Raw genomic sequence first — 22,306 nt, 5'->3', positions numbered from 1 at the left:
GTATGAAAAGTGAAGCTTTCGGATGCAGGCTGTCCATGCAGCGCCTGTATTTTATTTATTATCAGAAAAATAAATTGTGTAATATCAGTGCCATCCCAATAATTTTAACAGCGCGTTATAATTAATTGTTTTGTTCTTTTTACATGCATTTTTTTTAAATGACGAAACTGTTTATTTTTCGTTCCGGCACCCAGCGGTTTTGTTTTGTTTTGAGGTCCTTCCATTCAGCTAGGCGCCAGTCGTGTTTGTAGCTGGTTAGCTTTTCTGTCTGGTTGATTTTACAATTGTGATGTTGGCAATTTAGATTCATTTCGCAGGTTATTTTTTATTTTTGTAACTGGATATTAGTCCACGATGAATCTGGAATTACTCGGTAATACGACCTGTCTCTTGTATTTTCAGAACAGCCTACCGCTAACGAACCAATCCGTGCTATAGTTAGCTATCATAACGAGTAACCTATTTATGAATGAAGGGATAATAGCGATGTATCTACTTACAGAAAGTAATAGATAATTATAATACGTAGCTTTGGTTATAAAGATCTTTTAGTGGGATAGCTTAAATGTATTCTATTACAAACAAGTCTCAAATGAGATAGGCCTGTTTTGTACCTAGCTGTCAGGCACTACAACTACATCATTACTTTGCACCTGTGTTACCTCTGTTGTTATGATGAGGATATTAATATGATTTTAGTCTCTTGTAAAGTCTATTTACATGCATATGGTGCAGCACTTCCCATTTTGTTGTCTCATGGTGTAATCTTTTTTTTCAGAGTCCTTCGGGCAAAACTATCCAGAGGTAAGCTAAGCACAAAGTTGATTGATTCAGTTGTGCTGTGTGATGTGAATATCTGTATAAGTTACATAGTTGACTTTAACCCTAGTATTAATGGCGAAATACGTATTTTTATTTCCCGAATGATAGGAGGCAGATGGCACCCTGGACTGCATCAGTATGGCCCTCACCTGTACCTTCAATCGCTGGGGTACACTCTTGGCCGTCGGCTGCAATGATGGCCGTATTGTTATTTGGGACTTTCTCACTCGGGGCATTGCAAAAATAATAAGCGCACATATACATCCAGTCTGTTCGCTAAGGTCGGTATACATTTTCCTCCAATTATAGATATGCGTGGAGTTGTGGTATTTGGTGTGTCATGTTTTGTTTGTAAACATGTATCAGGCATCATGTAGCATACCGATATATGTTATTTTCTAAACTGTAAATATTTCATCTGCCTTCCTTAAATGCTGTGTGTCGCTTGTCTGTTGTTTGAGCAGTTGGAGCCGAGATGGACATAAACTAGTGAGTGCCTCTACAGACAACATTGTATCCTTGTGGGACGTGCTGACGGGGGACTGTGACCAGAGGTTCCGTTTCCCCTCGCCTATTCTCAAGCTCCAGTTTCACCCCAGAGACCAGTGAGTGGTTGCACCATATTTGCAAATCCTCATATATTGTCCAGAAACAATCCTTATGCACGGGTGCCTCATGCATGTCGGGTGTTTTGCACCTAATAAATGGTCAAAACTTTGAAGCTGCAGTGTGTTTCACATTCTGTCTTCAATCCTTATAGATTCAGAGGTATATAGAGGTGAAATGTAATTCTGCAAGCAGATGCAAGCTTGCGTTTCTCTGCCCTTTGAACGGATTAACAGGAACCATAATATAAAGGCCATCCCGCTGAGCTAAATGATATAGGCCCATATTTTGTTTTCCCCAAAGGTTTTTTTTTTGGTGTTACTTTCAGGAAGATTACTTGTTGGTGTCTTGATTCCATTTGACTGCTTTCCCATGAACACAGGAATTCATATCACAGTAGTTGATGTAGTTAGAAGCTCGTCTCAAACCATTTGTCTCTCTTTCTCAGAGACAAAGTGCTGGTGTGTCCTATGAAGTCGGCTCCTGTTCTGCTGACGTTGTCGGACTCCAAGCATGTGGTTCTTCCTGTGGACGAGGACTCAGACCTGAACGTGGTGGCTGCGTTTGATCGGAGAGGGGAGTACATCTACACAGGCAACGCCAAAGGAAAGGTTAGTCTGGCCACGGTGTCAGAACAGTTTCTTTAACCTTGTCTAGGTCAGTGTTTAGGTGTTGTTTTTTTTTATTTTTTTAACTTTTTTTGCTTCTTGTAAACATGCATCAACTGTCTGAAATGAAAACCTTTTAGCTGTGATGGGCAAATTGTGATAAAAGAAACCCCAATACTGATATAGGCTTATCAGTAGTGCTTAGGTGTTGTTGGGAACTAGCTTAATTCATGGAAGAGCTATAAAAAAAGAGCTTAAGTATAAAAACCTACCAGTTTAGAAATTTGCCAGTTTAGAAAGTAAACCACAGCCTGTCAACTTCTTTCTTTTGGATTGCCTCCACAGATTCTGGTGCTGAACACGGACTCCCAGGATCTTGTAGCATCATTCCGGGTTACCACGGGAACCAGCAACACTACAGCCATTAAGTCGATAGAGTTTGCACGCAAAGGGAGGTAAAGAGATCACCACTCACTGCAATGCCGTCAATGCCGGGAATCTCAGTTAGATAAATGTTTATTGTTCTCTGTTTCATTCTTTCTTATTTTTATTTTTTATTACTAAGCAGAGACGGTGTCCCTTGTGACATTCACGTAGTAGATTGACAAAACCAGTCTTTTGCATATCAAAAAGATGTGCCTCCTTGTCTTCAGCTGTTTCCTGATAAACACGGCGGACCGCATCATCAGGGTGTATGACGGGCGGGAGATCCTGACCTGTGGGAGGGACGGGGAGCCAGAGCCCATGCAGAAGCTACAGGATCTGGTCAACAGGTGAGACGGCCATGGGAGAAGGTCAAGTGTTGCTGCCATAGAACAGGGCGAAAAAGATGTACACACACACTGCTGAAAAGGACAACGTTTATGTTGTTCTGTCACAGTCTAGTTAACTGTTCAGTGTTAAGTTGTCTCAAGAAGACAATGCAAAATGGCTAAGTAGATTTCAGATTTTAAAAAAATGTATATTACATTTAATTTAGCTTGTGCTAAAGGCTTATCCTAAGCCAGTGCTTTTTGCCTTTCCATGTGTACCCATTTTTTTTACATTCACGGTTTAGGAAACATAGTTAAACAGACCAGTATCAGGTTGTCTCAGAAAGAAATCGCAGACTGGGTAACTAACTACATTTCAGCACATGAACCAGATACAGAAAAAACCCAAAAACATTTAATTTAGTTACCGCTAAGGGCTGATCGTAAGATGGTGCTTCTTTTCTCTTCCCCTGTTCTCCCAGGACGCCGTGGAAGCGGTGCTGTTTCTCGGGCGATGGCGAGTACATCGTGGCCGGCTCGGCCAGGCAGCACGCCCTCTACATCTGGGAGAAGAGCATCGGCAACCTTGTCAAGATCCTGCACGGCACGCGAGGAGAGCTGCTGCTGGATGTGGCGGTGAGCTCATACTCATGAATCCCAGTCAGGTCTCACGCACATCCAATTCCTTTTAGCCGGGTGCAGGGTCAAAGCGTTAAGTTCATGTAGGGCAAGAAAGAACCGCGTGGTGACAATGTTAGCAGAAGTTCTTTATGTCTTTTTTAAATTTTCGTTATTTTTTATTCTTTTATTCCACATTTTAGTGATTTCATTTTTAGGCACAATTCCTTTATTATCCACTTTATTCCTAGCTCCCAAGATACCAAGCACGAAAAAGGGGTAACACTTCAGCTTAGTTACTTACTGTTTACAACTCTGGGTTAACTGCTGCAGCATTTTTTTAAACATTTAATGAAGGAACCTGCCTGAAATCGTACTTGAAAAAGTGCAGTATCACCATGCTGCTGCTGTCTACAGATTAGGATGATATGACCAAAAAAATGGCAATTGACAATGACAACAATACATTTGGTTTCATTTGTTTATTTGTGCAGCCACAAGCAGATAAACTTGTTCCTGAGCTTCTTAATACCATCAAAATTTAGGTAACTCGTGTTTTACACAAACCTTTGCAAAGTTGGTGCTTAGGTAGCCCATTTCTTAACGGAGGTCTTCAGTAAACCCGGAAAATGCACCCCTTTTCCCGTTGCTACAGTAGCGACCCCAGGAATAAGGTGGGTAGCTACATTTAGAAGTGAAATTGATCTCTTTTGTCCACCCCAGTGGCATCCGGTGAGGCCCATAATCGCCTCCATTTCCAGCGGGGTCGTCTCCATATGGGCACAGAACCAAGTGGTGAGTAAGGCCCATGTCTGTCAAATGAATTGCACATTTAATTGATTGTCCTTATGAATTAATTAAAATGATAATAGTTTTCTTCAAAACAAAGGGCAGTGTGTTTCAGTCTAAACAGGTGTGTGTGTGTCTGTCTGTCTGTTCATATGTTTATAACAATCTTCTTAATTGTGATTGGCCCACAGGAAAACTGGAGTGCCTTTGCTCCAGACTTCAAAGAGCTGGATGAAAATGTGGAGTATGAGGAGCGGGAGTCTGAGTTTGACCTCGAGGACGAGGACAAGAGTGAACCTGAGCAGACAGGTAGATATCCTAACACAGTAGTTCCCAACCTTTTTCTTCAGAGACCCATATTTTTACCATTGTACGCTTTGGTGACCCAACCGCGCGAACGCCTGCACGAGAGGGAGTGACATGATGCTCTGTTTTCTGTGAAAGCTAATTTTAGTTATCAATTAATTTATCTTCTGTAAAATACTGAGTAAATGTTTAATATTGCACATACATTTTGATGCTTCTATGCGTACATTAGTTTAGATGCTTTGTCATTTATTCAATATGGGCTATATATGGTATTAACCCTATTCAGACTGGGCTTTTTTGGCATTCTTAGGCCTGGGGGGGGGGGCTCTTTTGACACTCTTTTGATACTAAATTGTAGCCAACTAAATTTTAGGAAAAGTTTCGTAGTCATGGCTTAAGTCGTTAAGGAATTATACGATATCAAAGTTGGTGCAGGCACTTTTAGCCCCCCCCCTGTCTGGATAGGGTTAAAATTAGACCTCTTAAAATCAAGAGGGCTTCATGACCCTCTGTGGATCTTTGGCGACCCATAGGTTGGGTCCCGACCCAACAGATTAGCTGGAAACCCCTGATGTTTCGTACTTCCTCACGTGTGCCCTGACGAAGGTCTGTTGACCGAAAGTGTGGCTATTAAATTTGGAACGAGGACATGTTTTCATCTTTCACCTTTTTATCATAGGTTCATGTTGTACAATTACACCTTACAAATCTAAAAATCAAATGTGTTGTAAAGGTTGTGTTGCCTTTTCCTTTCGTCTTTGCAGCTTAAATGAAGATGCCATTTTGTTTTAGAGATGTGGGTCTCATGCCCTTTTGTTTCAGTCGTTCATCAAACAGCCCTCTGCAGGCTGTAATCGCATTAGGCAATTTTTCGAAAGTACTTTATTCTGATCAGTAGTTTCAACTGGGCAAAAAAGTGACGGTAGAGGAAAAATGCCTGATTGTTTTTTTTGTGTGTGTGTCTCCAGGGGCGGATGCTGCTGAGGACGAGGAGGTGGACGTGACCAGCGTGGACCCCATCGCTGCCTTCTGCAGCAGGTAGTGGTGCTGGAACGGCCCTATTGGCTCTGCTGGAAACAAACGATAGACTTTTTCAGTTGTAAAATTAGTTTTTTGGTAATCTTGCCATTAGACATGTTACTCACCTTTATAAATGTTTAGATTTTTAAGGAGAAGATGCTTTCATAAGTAAAAAAACGATGTCAAAGTTTTAAAAGTGAAACTCTACTGACCTGATCAGTTTTGCTGATGCATTAGTTTTAACCATTTTAAAAAGCTGAAAGGGATGTACCACATCCAGGTCAAATTGAGGGTTTCCCCACTGTCCCGCGACTTAAATAAGTCGGTGAAAGTGTTTTCCAGACGGCCCAGCCATTTTCCAAATCTATCATCACTTGCTATTCTTGTAGTAGCTGCAGGCTGCGGTCGCCATTGAAAGATTTTAGCAGAAGTTTTTTTCCCCCAATTACTGTCTGTGTACCTGTACATTCACAACGAGTGCAAATGTCTGTGCAAATCAAGACGGAAGGCTGCCCTTGAGTTATAATTGTATAACTGCTCATATGATAACATGTGAGTGTTACACTCTACCAGTATGCCTGAAACATAGACATATTATATATTTTTGGTACCCATCTGTATTTTTGGTTATTAATACCACTGGTCACTAGTATTTTGGTTAATTTCGGGGAAAAAACCTTGAAGCCATTCATAGGGCCGTCAAATCTCGTCATTAATGATACGGAAAGGGGGTTGGCATAACTCGTCATTAAGTATACGGAAGGGGGGTCGGCATAACTCATCATTATGGGGGAAATAGTTAAAGCATCATTACACTTGGTTGTGGCACGTGCTGTTCAAACTAAACTCCCCTGAATTCATGCCTGGTCTGACCCAGAGAAAAGAAGTAGGTAGTCTATTGGCATCATCCATTGCAGTGGTTCCCAAACTTTTTCTGCTGGCACCCCTTTTGGAATTAAGAATATTTTCTTGTCCTCTGAACAAAACAAAAAAACCCTAAAAGCTCACTCATACAAGTCCATATTGTTGTTTTCCATGGTGTTATCATGGACATGTACACATATGCATGGGTTTAATACAAGCATTTCTTTTCTCTGCAATATTTTCATGACCCCTGCTTGGATCCCCGAACCCCAGTTTGGGAACCAGTCAATTGGAAATTATTTGGGTTGGGGCATCCCTACTTCCTATCGGTCTGCATAACACCTTATATAAACGACCCTTGGGGTTAGGTTACCTCGCCGGTGGCCCAGATGCCTTGAAAGCATTGTTCACCCAATTTCACACCATTGTGAGGAAACCACTCAATTTAAGCCAGAAAGCAAAACACCCAGAAGTGGTGCACCATGCCATTTAGTGGGTGAGCGCGTCAAGAGTGGTCTTTTTAAAGGCTGTGCACCAGGTCGATAAATGAATGCTTTTAGAAATGGTGTGTTCCACTTTTCTTTGGTATTAAAAAATTAGGTGCTCTGGATTCAGAGACTTGAGGCCTTTATTTGTATTTTACTTGCCCACACACACACATTTTACTTACACACACACACACATTCACACACACACACACAGTGCATCTTCGGAAGAAATGACCTTTACTACCCCTATTGGCCTGAATATAAGACAACCCCAAAACATCCAGAACTTACTTGTAGCTCGTCAAATCATCATTCATTATCTGTGCTTCAGTTATAACCGCCGCTATCAGAAGGCCAAGGAAAGCAAAGTGACAATTCGCAATTGAAAGTTGTTCAGTTTAGAGTCCAGTGCCACACTATTGTCTTCCGTGCGCCCCCTTTCATAACCATAGTGTATGTGTCAGTGCTCCACAGTGCTAACGGTTATTATAATTATAATAATTATATAATAATTAATTATTATAACTCAGAAGCACACTATAAGAAAGGTCAGAGCAGACTCCACTTCCTAAGGAAGCTGAGATCCTTCACTGTCTGCAACAGGCTCCTGCTGATGTTTTACCAGTCTTACATGGCCAATGTCCTGACCTATGATATTGCCTGCTGGGGTGGTAGCATTAGGAAAAGGGATGCTGGACGCCATGATAGGCTGGTGAAGAAAGCTGGGTCTGTGGTGGTCATGGAAGTGGAGGCTCTCACTTCAACAGCTGAGAATAGAACCCTGAGCAGACTATGTTAAGAGGGGCCTTGGCTGGAATCTACTTTTTTATGGGGGGCCTTGTCATGGTTAAGTTTGGGAACCCCTGCTCTAGGACACAGAAAATGAATATGAAATTGAACTGACCAAATAAAAACGCAGTAAAGGCCCAAGCAAAGTAAAAGGACCTATTTCAAAACTCTCCTCTTCATTTCATTTTTCTCCTCACTTCTCCTCTCCTCTGCCTTTCCTCTCCTCTGGTCTTCTCCTCTCTTTCTCTTCTCCTCTTCCTCTCCTCTCCTCTCCTCTCCTCTCCTCTCCTCTATTTTCCTATCCTATATTCTCCTTTCCACCCCTCTCTCCTCTCCTCTCCCCTCTCCTCTTTCCTCTCCTCTCCTCCCCTCTCCTCTCCTCCCCTCTCCTCTCCTCTCCTCTCTCCTCTCTCCTCTCCTCTTCTCCCTCCTATCTCCCTTCCTCTTCTCTCCTCTCCTCTCCACTCTCTCATCTCCTCTCCTCTCCTCTCCTCTCATCTCCTCTCCTCTTCTACCCTCTCTCCTCTCCTCTCCTCTCCTCTCCTCTCCTCTCCTCTCCTCTCCTCTCTCCCCTTTTCTCTCCTCTTTTCTCCTATCCTCTCCCCTCATATCTACTCTCCTCTCCTCTCCTCTCTCCTCTCCTTTCCGCTCCTCCTCTCTCCCCTCCCTTCTCCTCTCCTCTTCTCTCTCTCCTCTCTCCCCTCCTCTTCTCTCCCCTCTCCCTTCCTCTGCTCTCCTCTCCACTCTCCTCTCCCCTCTCTCCTCTCCCCTCTCTCCTCTCACCCCTCCTCTCATCTCTCCTCTCATCTCTTCTCCTCTCTCTCTTCTCCTCGCTCTTCTCCTCTCTCCTCTCCTCTCCTCTCCTCTCCTCTCCTCTCCTCTCCTCTCCTCTCCTCCCTGTAGTGATGAGGAGCTGGAGGACTACAAGGCGCTGCTCTACCTGCCCATCGCCCCGGAGGTGGAGGACCCGGAGGAGAACCCCTTCGGCCCCCCGCCGGATGCCGCGGGCCAGACGGGCTCGGCCGAGGACGGCACCGCGCACACGGGCTCCGGTGACAAGAAGCGGCAGGCCTCGTCAGACGGCGCCCCGCCCAAGAAGAAGGCAAAGACCACCACCATCGAGCTCCAGGGAGTCCCCAGCGACGGTGAGACCATGCAAAGGCTGAGGCACCACACATGCACTACAAGCTTGCTGTCTTGCCAGCTTTCTTTTTCTTTCATTTTTTTCTTTCTTGATTGTTTTTTCTTTTTCTTTATTTTGCTCTTTTTCTTTCGCTCTTTCTGTTTTTCGATCGTTTCCATTTTTTCCTTTTGGTTTTTCCTTCTTTTTGTCTGTCTTTCTATCTCTCTGCATGGAGAAATTAGATGACGAATGAATTTACGTTATTGATCTGCTGCTAGGAAGAAATGTTTAAATGACTTTGAAAAATGAAAATGTTGCTTTTGTTTTGTTGCTAATTCCTGCAGGGTGTCCTCCTCTTCTGTCTCTCTGTCTGCAGAGGTGCACCCCCTGCTGGTTAATATCAATATTTTAGCTATGACCATACAGCTCCAGGCCACTTTATTAGAATAGCATGAAAAAGTTGATTTGTTTCCATAATTCCATCAATAATGTTAAACTGTCATGAATTATAGATTAATTGCCCACATTTGAACTATTCCAATCATTCATTTGTTTATTTTTACTTATTTTGGCCTTCCAGCTCAAAAAAAAAAACATGAATTGGGGAATTAACATTATTAGAATATTGTAATAAAGTCACCATTTTCTCCAGAAAAAAATAAAGAAATTCGGGTCACATCAAATCAGTTGAAATGTGGTACTGTCTACATAACATGTCACTGTTCAATATTTGGTTAGGACTCTCTTTGTCTTAATCACTGCTATGATGTGTTTAACATTGAAGTCAATGGCAGAAGCAGTGCATGGGAGTTATGGAAGCCCAGATATCCTTGATGCTTTGCTGTCAGCTGTTCTTGTTTGTTGATCTGGTGACCCACACTTCACTCTCCAATATCCCCCGTAGATTTCCATGGCACGTTTTGGTGCTTTGGTGGTATGGACATTCTAACGCACCAGAAATAAAACCCTTTCATTTTCAATGAATTCTCCTCTCCTCTCTTGTCTGTCTGCAGAGGTGCACCCCCTGCTGGGCGTGAAGGGCGACAGCAAGTCCAAGAAGAAGACAGCAGGTCGGCCCAAAGGCTCCAAAGGTAAAGAGAAAGATTCCCCCTTTAGGCCCAAACCCTTCAAGGGGGACAGGGGCTACCCTGTGGACGGAGGCGTGGGCTTGGGCGTGGGCATGAAGGGCAGAGCACAGGCAGCAGAGACGGGCCATGCAGCAGCAGGTAAGGATCAAAGACGACCCCCCCCCCTCCCCAAACACCCCCCAATACACCACCAACAGCAGCCACCAGCTCCACCTCTCTCCCTGCCAAACCTCTACCCCACTCCCCACTACAACCCCCCCCCCCCTTTCCTTGCCCTCTGACATAAATCCAACAAACCCTGCCCACTACCCCACAGACAGCCAATCAGCCTGTGCCACCTCAGCTGCCACTCAAACCCAAACCACTCTGAGCTTCTGTAAATCCCCCTCTCATTCCATGGGCCCTGTGACTTGATTGATTCGACTGGGCCTTGATGGATGGCGCTTTCTCTTGCTGGGAAAACAGAGCCAATAATTCATCAATTAATTGATTTCCAAAATCATAATAATAACAAAAATAATACTAATTGGAGATCATTGGGCGCCTCATCGTCTCTCTCAGCTCCGTCCATGCAGGTGATGGTGATGGTGGGCCACATCTCTCTAATCCGCTTGGGAGAAAGACGGTTGAAGCATGGGGAGTCAGTGAGCCACCTTGTGACGTGCGCTCTGTCGTTTTCCTGTTGTGTGGTCTTGTCTACTTCCTCCTGCTTGCCCCTTTGTCCTTCCTGCTCCGCTCCGCTCCTGCCTCTGCTCTCCTCCCCGCCACCCCCAGGCCTCAGTATGTGTGTGTGCAGTAGAGTGTGCGTATGGATGTGTATGTTGTGTGCAAGTGTGTGTTTGTCTGTAGGCGCTCCCTGCTGACATGCATACTGTACGTACACGTCTAGATATAGGAGTGATTCTCAGGCTATATTCACACCCTTCATATTGTTTGTGTGTGTGTGTGTGTGCGTGTATATGTGGCAACTGAGAAGTGTAGAACCCACCTTCAGAAAGTGAAAACCAAAGAGTCTTGGCACTAAGAGAGCTTACGGGCATCATGAATGTGTAAGAAACGTATTAAAATGACGCCCGATAATGACGTAGCTCCTGGAGCTGTATTTCCATACTTTCTCATTGGCATTGTATTTTCCAGCTAGTAATCTGTCTTAGTATCAAGGCTCTTTGGTGAAAACCTTGCCATGTATTGCTTCAATTCATGCCTTAACCCTGGTGATTTCACTAATGTAACTGATCCTTGTAGCCACCTTATTATTTGTGTACTCGGTGAAATCAGCTAGTACACAAAAAAAGCTGGATCGAATGTTTGGAAGGAGAATTCCTGCCAATTTCAATGTGCATTTGCATTACACTCACTAACCTTGACTTGTCTGTATCCGACGACAGCTTTAACTATTGCGATGACAGTTGGAGTTAAGACACTTTTTAAAAATGTAAACAAACCATGCCCCCATTAGAATGGCCATGATCTCGGAAAGAGACGAACAAAAAAATGCTGCAATGTCGGTTACCGCCAAAGCCAAGGGTAGCGTGAGCAATACAGCTGTGTGTTGAAAATGGTCAGGAATTCTCATTGAACTTTCTGACGCTGGCATCTCCACTTCTTGACGCCAGTTGGAGTTCGCTTGCACTGTACTGTATGCATTTGACTTTTCTCAAGGGCAGCTCTGGTTGTTCATGGAAATCAATTACCTACCAAGGCAAATAGAAACACACACATGCAACATGATCAGTGTGAACATGCATTTAGCGTGTGGATTTCTCTGAAATAATTCTTGATGCTTCCTTCATTGACTCCAAATGGATTGTGATCTTTTGTATAATCATCTTTCAATGTGATTTCTGACTGAACATTTTCCATGGAAATCATAGAATTTTAAAAAATTATATTTGCTTGATTGCTAATTCTTAACGGTCTGGAAGAGTTGTTCTTAATTAGTGATTTAGCACATGCAAAAACCAGCTATGTGAACCTGGATATGTAATAGCTGAATCAGGAAGCAGGTGGCAATCGTATTCAAACCTCCACTGAGTCCAATCACATGTTTGTGTCTACCTGTTCATGTAACCAAGGTGAATTCATTCATGAAGTTCACTAATCTGAACTGAACTGACTGAACTGATGCGATATTTTGAAATCCACTGGTTAAGTGAACAGGTGGGTCATTTCACGTGAAATCAAACACTTTGGGACCCGACCCAAAGTGTCTGATTTCACGTGAAATGACCCAGGTATTCTAAATAGAATCATCCTAGTTCCTCCTTCCATCCTTTCTTCCCGCCCATGCACATTATTAAAATTGCATATGGTCCTATGGCAATGCATTTGGACAGGTAGCAGTTGGTAGCCTATGTGCAACCAGCAGTAACACAACACATTTCAATTAACTTTGACAGTGATAATGGGCTAGAACTTATACGGTTTTATTGATATGGGTGGATTTGGAGTGCATATATTTCAATGGCACTTTCACTTATAAAAGGTAAGAGGTTATGCTGGAAGTGAGGGCTTTGTTGTGCTTAATACCTCTTGTTGATGTTTTCCTAACCATCTCTCTGACGTGTTTTAGGCAATCTTGTCACGTCGTCGTACAAACAGCATGATGTTCAGGGCTTGGACTAATGTTGGAGGAAACGGCGCCCCCCGGTGTGTGGGAGGCCTTTTAACCCTCAGGAGGAGCTCAGGAGCCATTTTGTGACTCATCCTGCTGCCATGTACTGATCATCACCACATGGTGGAAGCAGAGAGACGCAGTGGAAGCCTCACAGCAACCCATCTCCACGGCAACGCCGCTTCTAGAAGGCTGAGGTGGTGGTGATGATGAAGAGACATTTCTGTCATTTGGTTTCCATTTTGTGTGTTTCCTCCATTGGATTCCATTTTGTATACTTTTTGTTGGTTTGTTTTGTTTCCTTTTTGTTGTTTTTGTAAATATCAGTGGACTCAAATAGACTAGTGAATAAAGTCGACCATATTTCTTTTGGTGTCTGAAGCCAATGATCTCTGAAGTTTCTTTTCTTCTATTTTCCATCTCTCACCATGCACATGTAAACCATGCTTTTATGAATAAGCCACAGCAGAAAACGAAGCAAAAAAAAACTGAAAAACGGGCAAACAACCCCCACCACACAGGCTGGGAATAACAGCACAGGCACACGACAGACAGGTATAATCAGTGAACAAGCTAGCTGTGATGTGGAGCAAAATGACAGCATGCTGGTGAAATGTCTTGCAGATGGTCCCTAAATGTGCTGGTACAGCTGGCCATCTTTACGCCTGTCTTGGTGTGTCGCCTCAGCCCTCATCAGCTTGCCTTGCCTCGCTGGCACGTCATGTCACCAGGCTCTTCTTTTTTTTTTTTTTTGCCGCTTATGCAACCACTCTCGTCGTCCTGCTCCAGTTGACATTTCCTGGTTTCAGTCTTAAATACTGCATACGTCCGTCCCTGGATGACACCCCTCCTAACTTCAGTTAACAGCGGGGGAGAGTGTGAAGGGGGGTGGGTTATAGATTTAAGGGAGAGAGAGGTGGGGATTTTTTTTTTTTGTATCGTAAGCATGCATGTTAATCTGGCAGTATAAGTGACCTGATGCTGGTCTTTTTTTAACAGGTCATGTCCTGTATGGATAGTTTTGACATTTTTTGTCACGTTTTATTTGTGTAACATGCATCACAGTAACGTGGAAAAAAACAGATTTTTTTACTTTGAAAAAAATATACACCTAATGCTATCTGATGTGACGTAATCCATTGATGAAGAGACGGTGACACCATGTTAAGCTAATTAAAATCTCACCTTTATTACAACCACATGTACATCATATCCCAACAGAAAAAAGTAATGGATGTTGGTTTCAGAAGAGACACACAAGCTGTTACTAAATAGAGCAGAGAGAGAGAGAGAGAGAGAGAGTCAGAACAGATTGGTTATGATGAATAAGGAACTGAACACGGAGCAGAAGAGGGGTTGGTGGTGGATGAGCGGGGAGAGGAGGTTTTAACTAAGATATACCCTGGAGGCTCGTGAAGAAGGGACAGGAGGGGGAAGGAGGGGGGCTTTTTCCAAGGAAAAGGGTCTATTTTTGGCACCTCCGATCCATGCGCAAAGCATTGCTAAATCCTGTCTTTTACATCCATTATTCCCCACACTTGAGTCATTGTGAAAATGACGTGGTCAGGCTGCTGAGTGTTGGGAAGATGATGGTTTTGGGGGGGGATGGGGGGGTACACTTGGGTGGGAAAAGAGGAGAGGGTGTTCTATTTCTTTCTCTCTCCCTCTTCTTCTCTCCCTCCTTTCATCTGTTGCTCACTCACTTTTTTTTCAGCCTCTGAACAAAAATATGAGAGTCACTCTGGTGGAAGGTGAGAAATTGTGTCTTTTGCAAGTGCTCTTAGTGCAACAAGGTGTGTGCCCGCGTTCCACAAATAGTATGTGTGAATGATGTAAACAGTAGCAGGAAGTAACGCCAAACACCCACTGCATCTACATACCCTTCGTGAAATACTGTCAGAGAGAAAAACATCAGCTTCCGGAGGCGATAGTCTTTAACAAGAGTTCACAGATTAAAAATTCCCATACCATACTCTGGCCCAAAGTTCGTGTTTTAGTTTTTTTTGTGTTTTTATTCATTCTTTTTTTCTTCTTCTCGTTCATATTTGGTATATCGACATGCAACAAATAATCAAATGTTGTAGATGTTGTAAATTCAAATGTGTTGCAGTAAATATGAATAAGTAGACATGTGTAAATTGGCCCCTAAGTAAGTCTGTGTCCCTGGTAAGTCTCATAAGAAGTGCTTTGTTTGTAGTGCACATAGCCAACTGAAGGAGCATAACAATGTGAAACAAAGACTACTGTACCACAGCAAGTTCAGTCACCTAACATAAGTGTATATTCTTCTGACTTAAATATTTTTGTAGAATAAATTGTTGCATCACTCCCTTTTTCTATTCTCCCTTTTTTTTGTACAAACAATATAAAACTATCTTTTTTTCTCATATGACATCAATTGTGATTTGCACAAGAAAAATATTTTTTGTTCGTTTTTCAAACTACTGTACACAGTTACAATTTTACTCTCCTAAAAACAAAACGAGAACAAACATAAATAAACAAATGTACAAAGTTGGCCTTAAGACTGAGAATGCAACCACTACCACCACGGTCCGAAGGCTTTCTCCCAATCTAGCCACACTTGCTCTCAGGGTCCCTCTGTCAGGCTACAGCTCAGATATCAATCACAGTCTCTACTTCCACCAATGGTGGACAGCTTGCTAGTCAACCTGGAACCAAAACTAACTAGCTTAATAAAAAAAATGGATCAGGCGTCCGTCCTTCTTTCTCCTCAAAAAACAAAACAAAGTTGTGATTCAGGAAAAGGGCTGAGGCTCTTGCTTGAGAGTAAATGCCAGAGCATTTGACCTTTTAGTGTTCCCTCCGCAGAGGAGTCTTTTGGAGTCTCATCTTCTGTGCCTCGAGCAGATTTGAAACACAGGTTCAGGGATGGTATTAAATTTAAATGAAGATATCAATACGTTTCTGTACTTATTGAAAACTAATGTCACTGTTAGAAAATGTGCAACCGTGATTAAGGTGCATTATATTTAAATTGATTTGGTGGTGTTTTTTTTCTTCGATGCACTGCTGTATCTCTTTTTAAAATACCCTGGCAGCACATTATTGCTTACATCACCTGGTAGAAATGCACCTCATTGTCATCATTGTCGAATGTTAAACCAAAAAAAACCCAAAGTCCAAAAATCGCACCAACCTCTCTAACAAGGGCTAAAACAAGCACTAGCATAAAATTTCGCTCGCAACAAATAAAAACTATGATCACCACCATCATCATCACTGTGTTTTGCAAGTGTGTGTTTTGATTCCAAGGACAAGAGGTAGCCATATTTGGTGCAGGCAGTAATACACAAACACATAGTCCGACTCATACACACACACTCGCACGCACACACGACTCAAGTCGACTCAACACGACTCTCACAAGTGTCTTACTACAAGAAGTGGCTACACAGTGGTGACCGTGAGCAGTGAGCTGGGGCACAGGATCTCCTCGCCACTGCCCAGCCGCGTGCCGTGCGTCAGCAGCTCCTCCACCGTGGTCCAGTCGTCCAGCACCTTGCGGTTCCGCATGCGGCTCAGCTTCCGCTGGCTGAGCTCCAGCACGGTGCTGCAACGTCCATCTCCAAGGGGTCCGGCTCTCATGCCACCAACCCCACTAGCCATGCAGGCGCCTGGGGGGCCCATGCGTGCCTGGTGCTGCTGGTGTAGTTGCTGCTGTTGCTGCTGTTGCTGCTGCTGCTGCTGCTGATGTTGCTGCTGTTGCTGCTGTTGCTGCTGCTGCCTCTGTTGCATGATGTGCTCTCTACGCTCAGTGCGGCTCCAGTAGCGGCCGATGCGCACCTCGCTCTCCTCGTCCGTGCTCATGCCTCCGCGCTCGTCGGCCAGCCGCGAGGCCCGGTCACGCAGGAGCTGGTTACGGAGGGCCCGCGGGTTGCCCGACGAGGCTTTCCTGGAGCCCGGATCTGGTATGTGGGCCTCCAGTGTGCTGTACAGGCCGCCACCGCTCACCGACCCCTGCCGCACGGCTGGCTTGGGCCAGGTCTCATGGATGTCCTGCGACTGGGACGACGGTGTGTGGCCCAGAGTGTGGAAGCGGGCCGCCCGCTCCCGCTGGTGCTCGCGCTCCCGTTCGCGCAGCCGCTCCATCTCCCTCTCGCGCTCTCGTTCTCGCTCCCGCTCTCTTTCGCGTTCTCTCTCCCTCTCCCTCTCCCTCTCTCGCTCGCGTGCTGCCGCCAGCTCGGCGATGTAGCTCTGATCTGGCCTGCTGTCCTGGCGGTACTCGATGGCCAGTGATTTGGGCCCGTGGTCCCCTGGGTGGTACAGTTCCCTGTGTGGGGGGTAGTGATGCTGCTCTTGAGTAGGGGCCATCCTCGTGTGCTGCACTTGCATGGCGTTGGCGAAGTCGGCAGGATGCGAGCGGGCCAGCTCCCTCTCCTTCTGCAGCCCTGGAGCGAGCCCTCCACCCACACCACCACCACCACCACCACCACCTCGGCCACCGTCCCCACAGTGGTACATGGTGGCACTGCAGTAGTTGGGTGACGACGGGTGGCTGGCGCGCCGTCTGGGCTCCATCTGCGTGGGCCGGTGGTGCAGCGTGCGGCTCCTCCTCAGCATGCCCGTGGAGGCGCTCTGGGGGGGCATGGGTCTCCGCTGGCCAGACGGCGTGCTGCACGTGGACAGGCTGGCGTGGGGGTTGAACAGCGAGCCACTGCTGGAGCTGTGCCGGTTCAAGCAGGGCCGATCGGCCTTCCGGAACTGCACCGACGACACACGGAACAGGCCACGTGGGCCCATGACCTGACCATCCGGTGTTTGCACAAAGTGGTTCTGCTGCAGGTGGGGGTGTGGCTGCGGGTGTGGCTGCACCGTCAGGGCCTCAGGGATTGCCTCAAGCTCGCGGTGCATGGCCTTCTGGCTGCTGTCACGGCGTTCCCTGGTGCACATCTCCCCCTGGTGCAGCATGCGGGCGTTGTAGAGCCGCATGCGCTTCTCAAGCAGCCTCTGGAAGCGCAGGAACTCGCCTGTGCTCACGCTGTGGAAGCCCGAGTCGCTCAGCTCGGACGAGATGAACGACTCGGACGAAGGCGAGCCGCCGCCGCCGCCACCACCCATGTGGGCGTGGCACTCTTCCAGGCCCTCCTCCGTCTCCACACCCGACAACTCCCCCTGGTGGAAGCTCCCGTCGGTCCAGCCCAGGCCGCTGTCCAGCTCGTGGTGCAGGGGCAGGTAGCCCACTTGCTTGTCTTGTACAAAGTCTTCGTCCTCCGTCTGAAAATAAATAGGAACATTTCCAGTGTTGTGTTAAAAAATATAGACTTCTACTGAATTCCATAATGTCAGAAATCTTTTTAGGCCTACTTTCAAAGGATATACACTGTGTGCAGAATTATTACACAAACAAGTTTTTTGACCATATCGTCCATTTTATGCATATTGTCCGCCACCACCCTTTATGGACATGAACACGTATTGGATTTAAGCATTCCAGGTCATTCATATTTGTATAATAAGAGATGGTGTGATCGGAGGAGCCCAATACCCTATATCAGGCCATAATTAATGTGCATAATTATTAGGCAACTTTGCTTTCCTATGGGAAAATAGGCCACAAAAGAGATCTAACAAACTCTGAAAAGACTATAAACAATGTTGAAGTCTTCCAGAGGGGTGTGGCTGTCTTGAAATATTGGTCACATCCATCTAATGCACCGTTACAAAGCCATCAGTGTCACATGACATGTGCCCACAAAGTCCTGCCAGACTGAGAAGAATTGAAGATGAAACTACCACAAAACTATTACCCTGCAGTGCTGTTATATTCCAGAACTGAAAGCTACATCGAGTGTCCACAGGAACATTGTATTCAGCACTCAGAGACATGGCCAAGGTAAAACAGGCTGAAAACTGAAGACCGCTCAACAAGAAACTTAAGTCAAGACTGGGTCAATAAATGTCTTTAGACCGTTTTTTCAATGGTTTTATGAATTAGTGAAAGTGACTGTTAATGGGCCAGATAGATGAGCCTATGGCTAGATCAGTAATGTGCACACTCAGATGAGTTCCTGAGTTCCACTCAAATGACAGCAAAGTACTGCATAAAAACCATTGTCTTCTTAAAAGATGCTAATTTCTTCCTCTCAAAGATCCAAGCATGGGCTCATCCACCCTGTCTGTCAAGAGTCACTTTCCCAAGTCCATAATACCTTTGAAAACTCTTTCCCCAGGTGTTTTTGACCGAGTCTTGACTTAATTAACTTGTTAAATGGTTGTCTGGTGTCATCCCTTCTTACCTTGATCATGTATCTGAGTGCTCAATACCCTGTTCATCTGGACACTTGGTGTAGGTTTCTGTTCTGGAATATGATAGGATTGCTGGGTAATACTTTTTTGTAGTTTCACTTTAAATTCTTCTCAATGTTTGGCAGTGACATTTCTTATAAGACTGATAACATTGTAACGGTGCATTTGATAGTTCTGTGCAAACATGACCAACGTCTTGTCAATTTTAAGACAGCCACATCCCTCTAGAAGACTTCAAAATTGTTTATAGACTTTTCAGAGTTTGTTAGATCTATTTTGTGGCCTATTTTACCAGAAGAATACAAAGTTGCCTAATAATTATGCACACCTGATATAAGGTGTTGGGCACCTTCGACCACACCACCATCTTCTTATACAAATATGTATGGCCTGGAATGCTTATATCCAATAGGCTTTCATATTCATATAGATTCCTGTTGGAAAATATGCATAAAAAAGACAATATGGTCAAAAAACATGTTTGCTTAATAATTCTGCACACAGTGTATTTCAAATGATTTCTACACTTCAGGAAGTCAGTATTTTGCTTTCTTTTTCTCACTGACATATCATGTGTGTATTAGCACCCTACCCATTAAAAATAATTTCCAATACTTTTTCAACACTTTTGAACAAATCATCAAAGGATCTCTATAATGCAGGGAATCAATGTTTTGTTTCCTTTTTGTTTTTGCTGACCTATCTTGTGCGAACTAGCATCCTTACCATTAAAAATGCCTTTTAACCCTGTGAACTGGTGCCAAATACTCACAGTATTGGTCAAGATGGTAACAAACATGTTGAGTGTTAAAAGCTGCTAATATCTTGGACAATGGAGCCGGAGGCTAAGCTCTTGTGATTCAACCCCGGATTCATTTCAGTCTGCCGAGCTCTCCCCAGCATTAGGCCGATTAGTATTAGCTTGTTGCCTGGCAACATGTAATTTATTTACATAACTCACTGTTTTCTGTCCCTTTCTAAAACCAGCTGACAGAGCTCAGTGCACCACTACGTTTGCTTAAGGCCCCATACACTATAACATTGCCGGCCAGAAGGTTGGCAGGAGTCTCCCCATCTCAAATATTGCCATGAACAGCGGTGTAGTCTACTTTTTTGAAGTGGGTATACTGTATATTCAAGCACTTTTTGAAGTGGGTATACTGTGTATATTTATGCTATTCTAAACAATGGATCAATCAATTTTAAGTGGGTATACTGAAGCCCCTAAAATTTAGAAGTGGGTGTACTCCGTATACCTGTGTTCTACGTAGACTACACCACTGGCCATGAAGTATAATGGCTTTTCCCAAACTCTACTAGCAACCACTATGTACAGAACACCCCAGTGTCTGCCACCTGACTGTGCCATGATTCCTAAAGGAAATGATGGTTTGGGCAAAGGCTACCAAGTTAGCAGGGCCACGTATAAGCATTCACAAGATGTTGTGGTTGTTTTGGTGAACACTACCCGGATTCCCTTGTATGCTCTATTCCCTTGTATGCTATCTCAAAGATCTGTAGCGGTTTCGGCATGGGCAAGGACTCCCTAGCAGAGTTACCCTAGTGGCCTCTCTGGGGGAGCTGTTGTGGTTTAAGTGAGGAAAACCTGGCTGTGCAGTAGTGGGAGTGGAAGGATGCAATAGGGACCTCAAGAGAAGGCCCTCGAGAAGAGATTGTTCGTAGAGTATGTGGTGGTGGTTTGAGTAAAAGGTTACCTGGCTAGTCTTCTAAATTCCTAGTGGCGTCTGAGGGAACTCGTTGAAATGATTGGATCTGATTTTGACCTGTTGTTAACTTTTAATCTTGTCAAATGTAATGTGCCTGTATGTACTGTATGTAATGCACCACCGTTCACTCCCTTCTCTCGTCCCTACCCCTTCTATGGACTGGCTTGGTTGTGAAAACACCCATGAAATCTAGTCCAGTAATATCAGACCCAGACGCAACACTAGGGGAGGAGTTGTTAAGTTGCAAAAGGCTGTATTGGGAAGTTCGGGAAAGGTTACCTGGCTAGAGAGGGCTGTGTATGTGTGTGTGTGTGTCAGGCCCGTTGCGTTAAGGTACGCAATGTAGGCAGTTGCCTAGGGCCCCCGAGTAGGTGGGGCCCCCAAGGACGACAGGTTATGTACCCAACAGCAATGACGATTTTAAATAGCTTTACAATAAGGCACTGTCATCTGTATGAAGGGCGCTGCTGCGAGGGAAGCAACAGCGCCTCTCTAATACCCCCTGCTCGAGGGGGCCCCCCTCCCAATAGGTTTGCATCAGCGACAACGTGAAAATGTCAATTGCCAAACAGCGCAACGACAATTTAGTCAGTCAAAGTACCCCCCCAGCTGGAGGGGCCCCCCTTCCAATTGGTTCAAGCGTCAAAATCCAGCGCAAATACAAACTGGAAATCAAGCGACATAATCTCTCACTGGGTGATGCGCAGACGCCAGTTCAGCCTACAGTACGCTCTACATGTTTGGCTCAAGACAGTTGTTTTTATAATACAAGTTAATTTTGAAGACGACACATTACTCTCTGTACTGCCAAACCACCAAACTGTCCCAGGCCAGTTGACATCGCACAGACAGCAAGGTGCTTCATGTAGCCTACACTTTACAGTGTATTGTGTTTTCAAAAACGTTTGTGAAGCATTAATCCACGTGCTGTAACAAGCACTGGGCAAACGTCGATTGTTCAGTAACGCGCATTTTCTCGACACGGAACTGTTTTGGATGTGGACAAACGCAAGAAGAAACGAATGAACAATGTAATGCCTATCGGATAACACGAGTCACACAAGTGCGTTAAGTGGGATAGCTACATTGTAGCACAATAGCCTTTCTTGCTATTACTATGGATTACACCTTGGAATTTGGAACCATGATTGTGGAAACGCGTGGATTACAGTCAGAGGTTGGGATACATTCTGGGATAGTCTGCGGTCAAGACAACTCAAGGTAAGGGCACCGGGATATTGGTCCCCTATAATTGACACCGTTGTCAACCACGGAGTAACGCAGGTGGTTGTTAACTTGTTCAGTGATCCTTGGTCGCTACAGTAGCCTATTCGTGTTTGCTGCGATATTAGGCAAGGATTGTATTTTCAAGTGCGTGATGGATGCGATACGAAAAAAAATCTCGTCGAGGAGACCGCCATTGGGTTTCTTGCTTACCAATATAACATCCCCCCAAATCCCCACTGTGCCTGCTCATTCGTTTCTCAGCCTTGAGTTTCTGGACTGTAGGCCTATTGTTTTATGAGTCAATATTTCGTTTTGCACAAATGGAGCACCCTCGGTTAGATTTTAAAAGTGATGGGAAAGATTAGACCATTCTTTATTTGTGCAATGATCATGATTTTCGTGGTAGGGTAAAAAAAAAAAACCTGATTGGGCCATATAGGCCTAGGCCTACTTTCATGTGAGAGGTTAAACAACTGAACATTTAATTAGCCTATGGCCTACTTCATGAGAAATGAGCCTACTGAATGGAATGGGCGTTATTTGCCCAGGTCTTTCTTCATAAAGTTTCATAAAATGAACTGTAGGGACTAGT

General features: G+C 44.7%; 2 protein-coding genes across 3 annotated transcripts in view; one reads left to right on the top strand and one right to left on the bottom strand.

Moving 5' to 3' along the window:
• Nucleotides 1–214: 214 nt before the first annotated feature.
• On the top strand, nt 215–12,871 carry rbbp5 (retinoblastoma binding protein 5). Of its 2 annotated transcripts, none has more exons than XM_063215952.1 (14): nt 215–373; nt 779–804; nt 931–1,103; nt 1,287–1,427; nt 1,877–2,039; nt 2,382–2,491; nt 2,690–2,809; nt 3,271–3,424; nt 4,130–4,201; nt 4,387–4,504; nt 5,473–5,542; nt 8,569–8,810; nt 9,802–9,879; nt 12,449–12,871. In XM_063215952.1, the coding sequence occupies exons 1-14, from the start codon at nt 355–357 to the stop codon at nt 12,499–12,501; spliced, it is 1,539 nt and encodes a 512-aa protein (XP_063072022.1). In that variant the 5' UTR covers nt 215–354; the 3' UTR covers nt 12,502–12,871. The 2 variants fall into 2 exon arrangements, with proteins under 2 accessions (XP_063072022.1, XP_063072021.1); XM_063215951.1 differs by having other exon boundaries at nt 9,802–10,014.
• Nucleotides 12,872–13,681: 810 nt separating this feature from the next.
• LOC134463486 (uncharacterized) overlaps nt 13,682–22,306 on the bottom strand; it is a 31,215-nt gene continuing 22,590 nt past the window's right edge. Inside the window, exon 5 of the mRNA XM_063216683.1 lies at nt 13,682–17,728. Coding sequence (XP_063072753.1) covers nt 15,902–17,728 — 1,827 coding nt within the window. The 3' untranslated portion in view covers nt 13,682–15,901. The remainder of the gene's footprint in view (nt 17,729–22,306) is intronic.

The sequence above is a fragment of the Engraulis encrasicolus genome, chromosome 14, assembly GCF_034702125.1.
Source record: "Engraulis encrasicolus isolate BLACKSEA-1 chromosome 14, IST_EnEncr_1.0, whole genome shotgun sequence".
NCBI lineage: Eukaryota > Metazoa > Chordata > Actinopteri > Clupeiformes > Engraulidae > Engraulis > Engraulis encrasicolus.
This window is presented reverse-complemented; position numbering and strand designations above follow the sequence as displayed.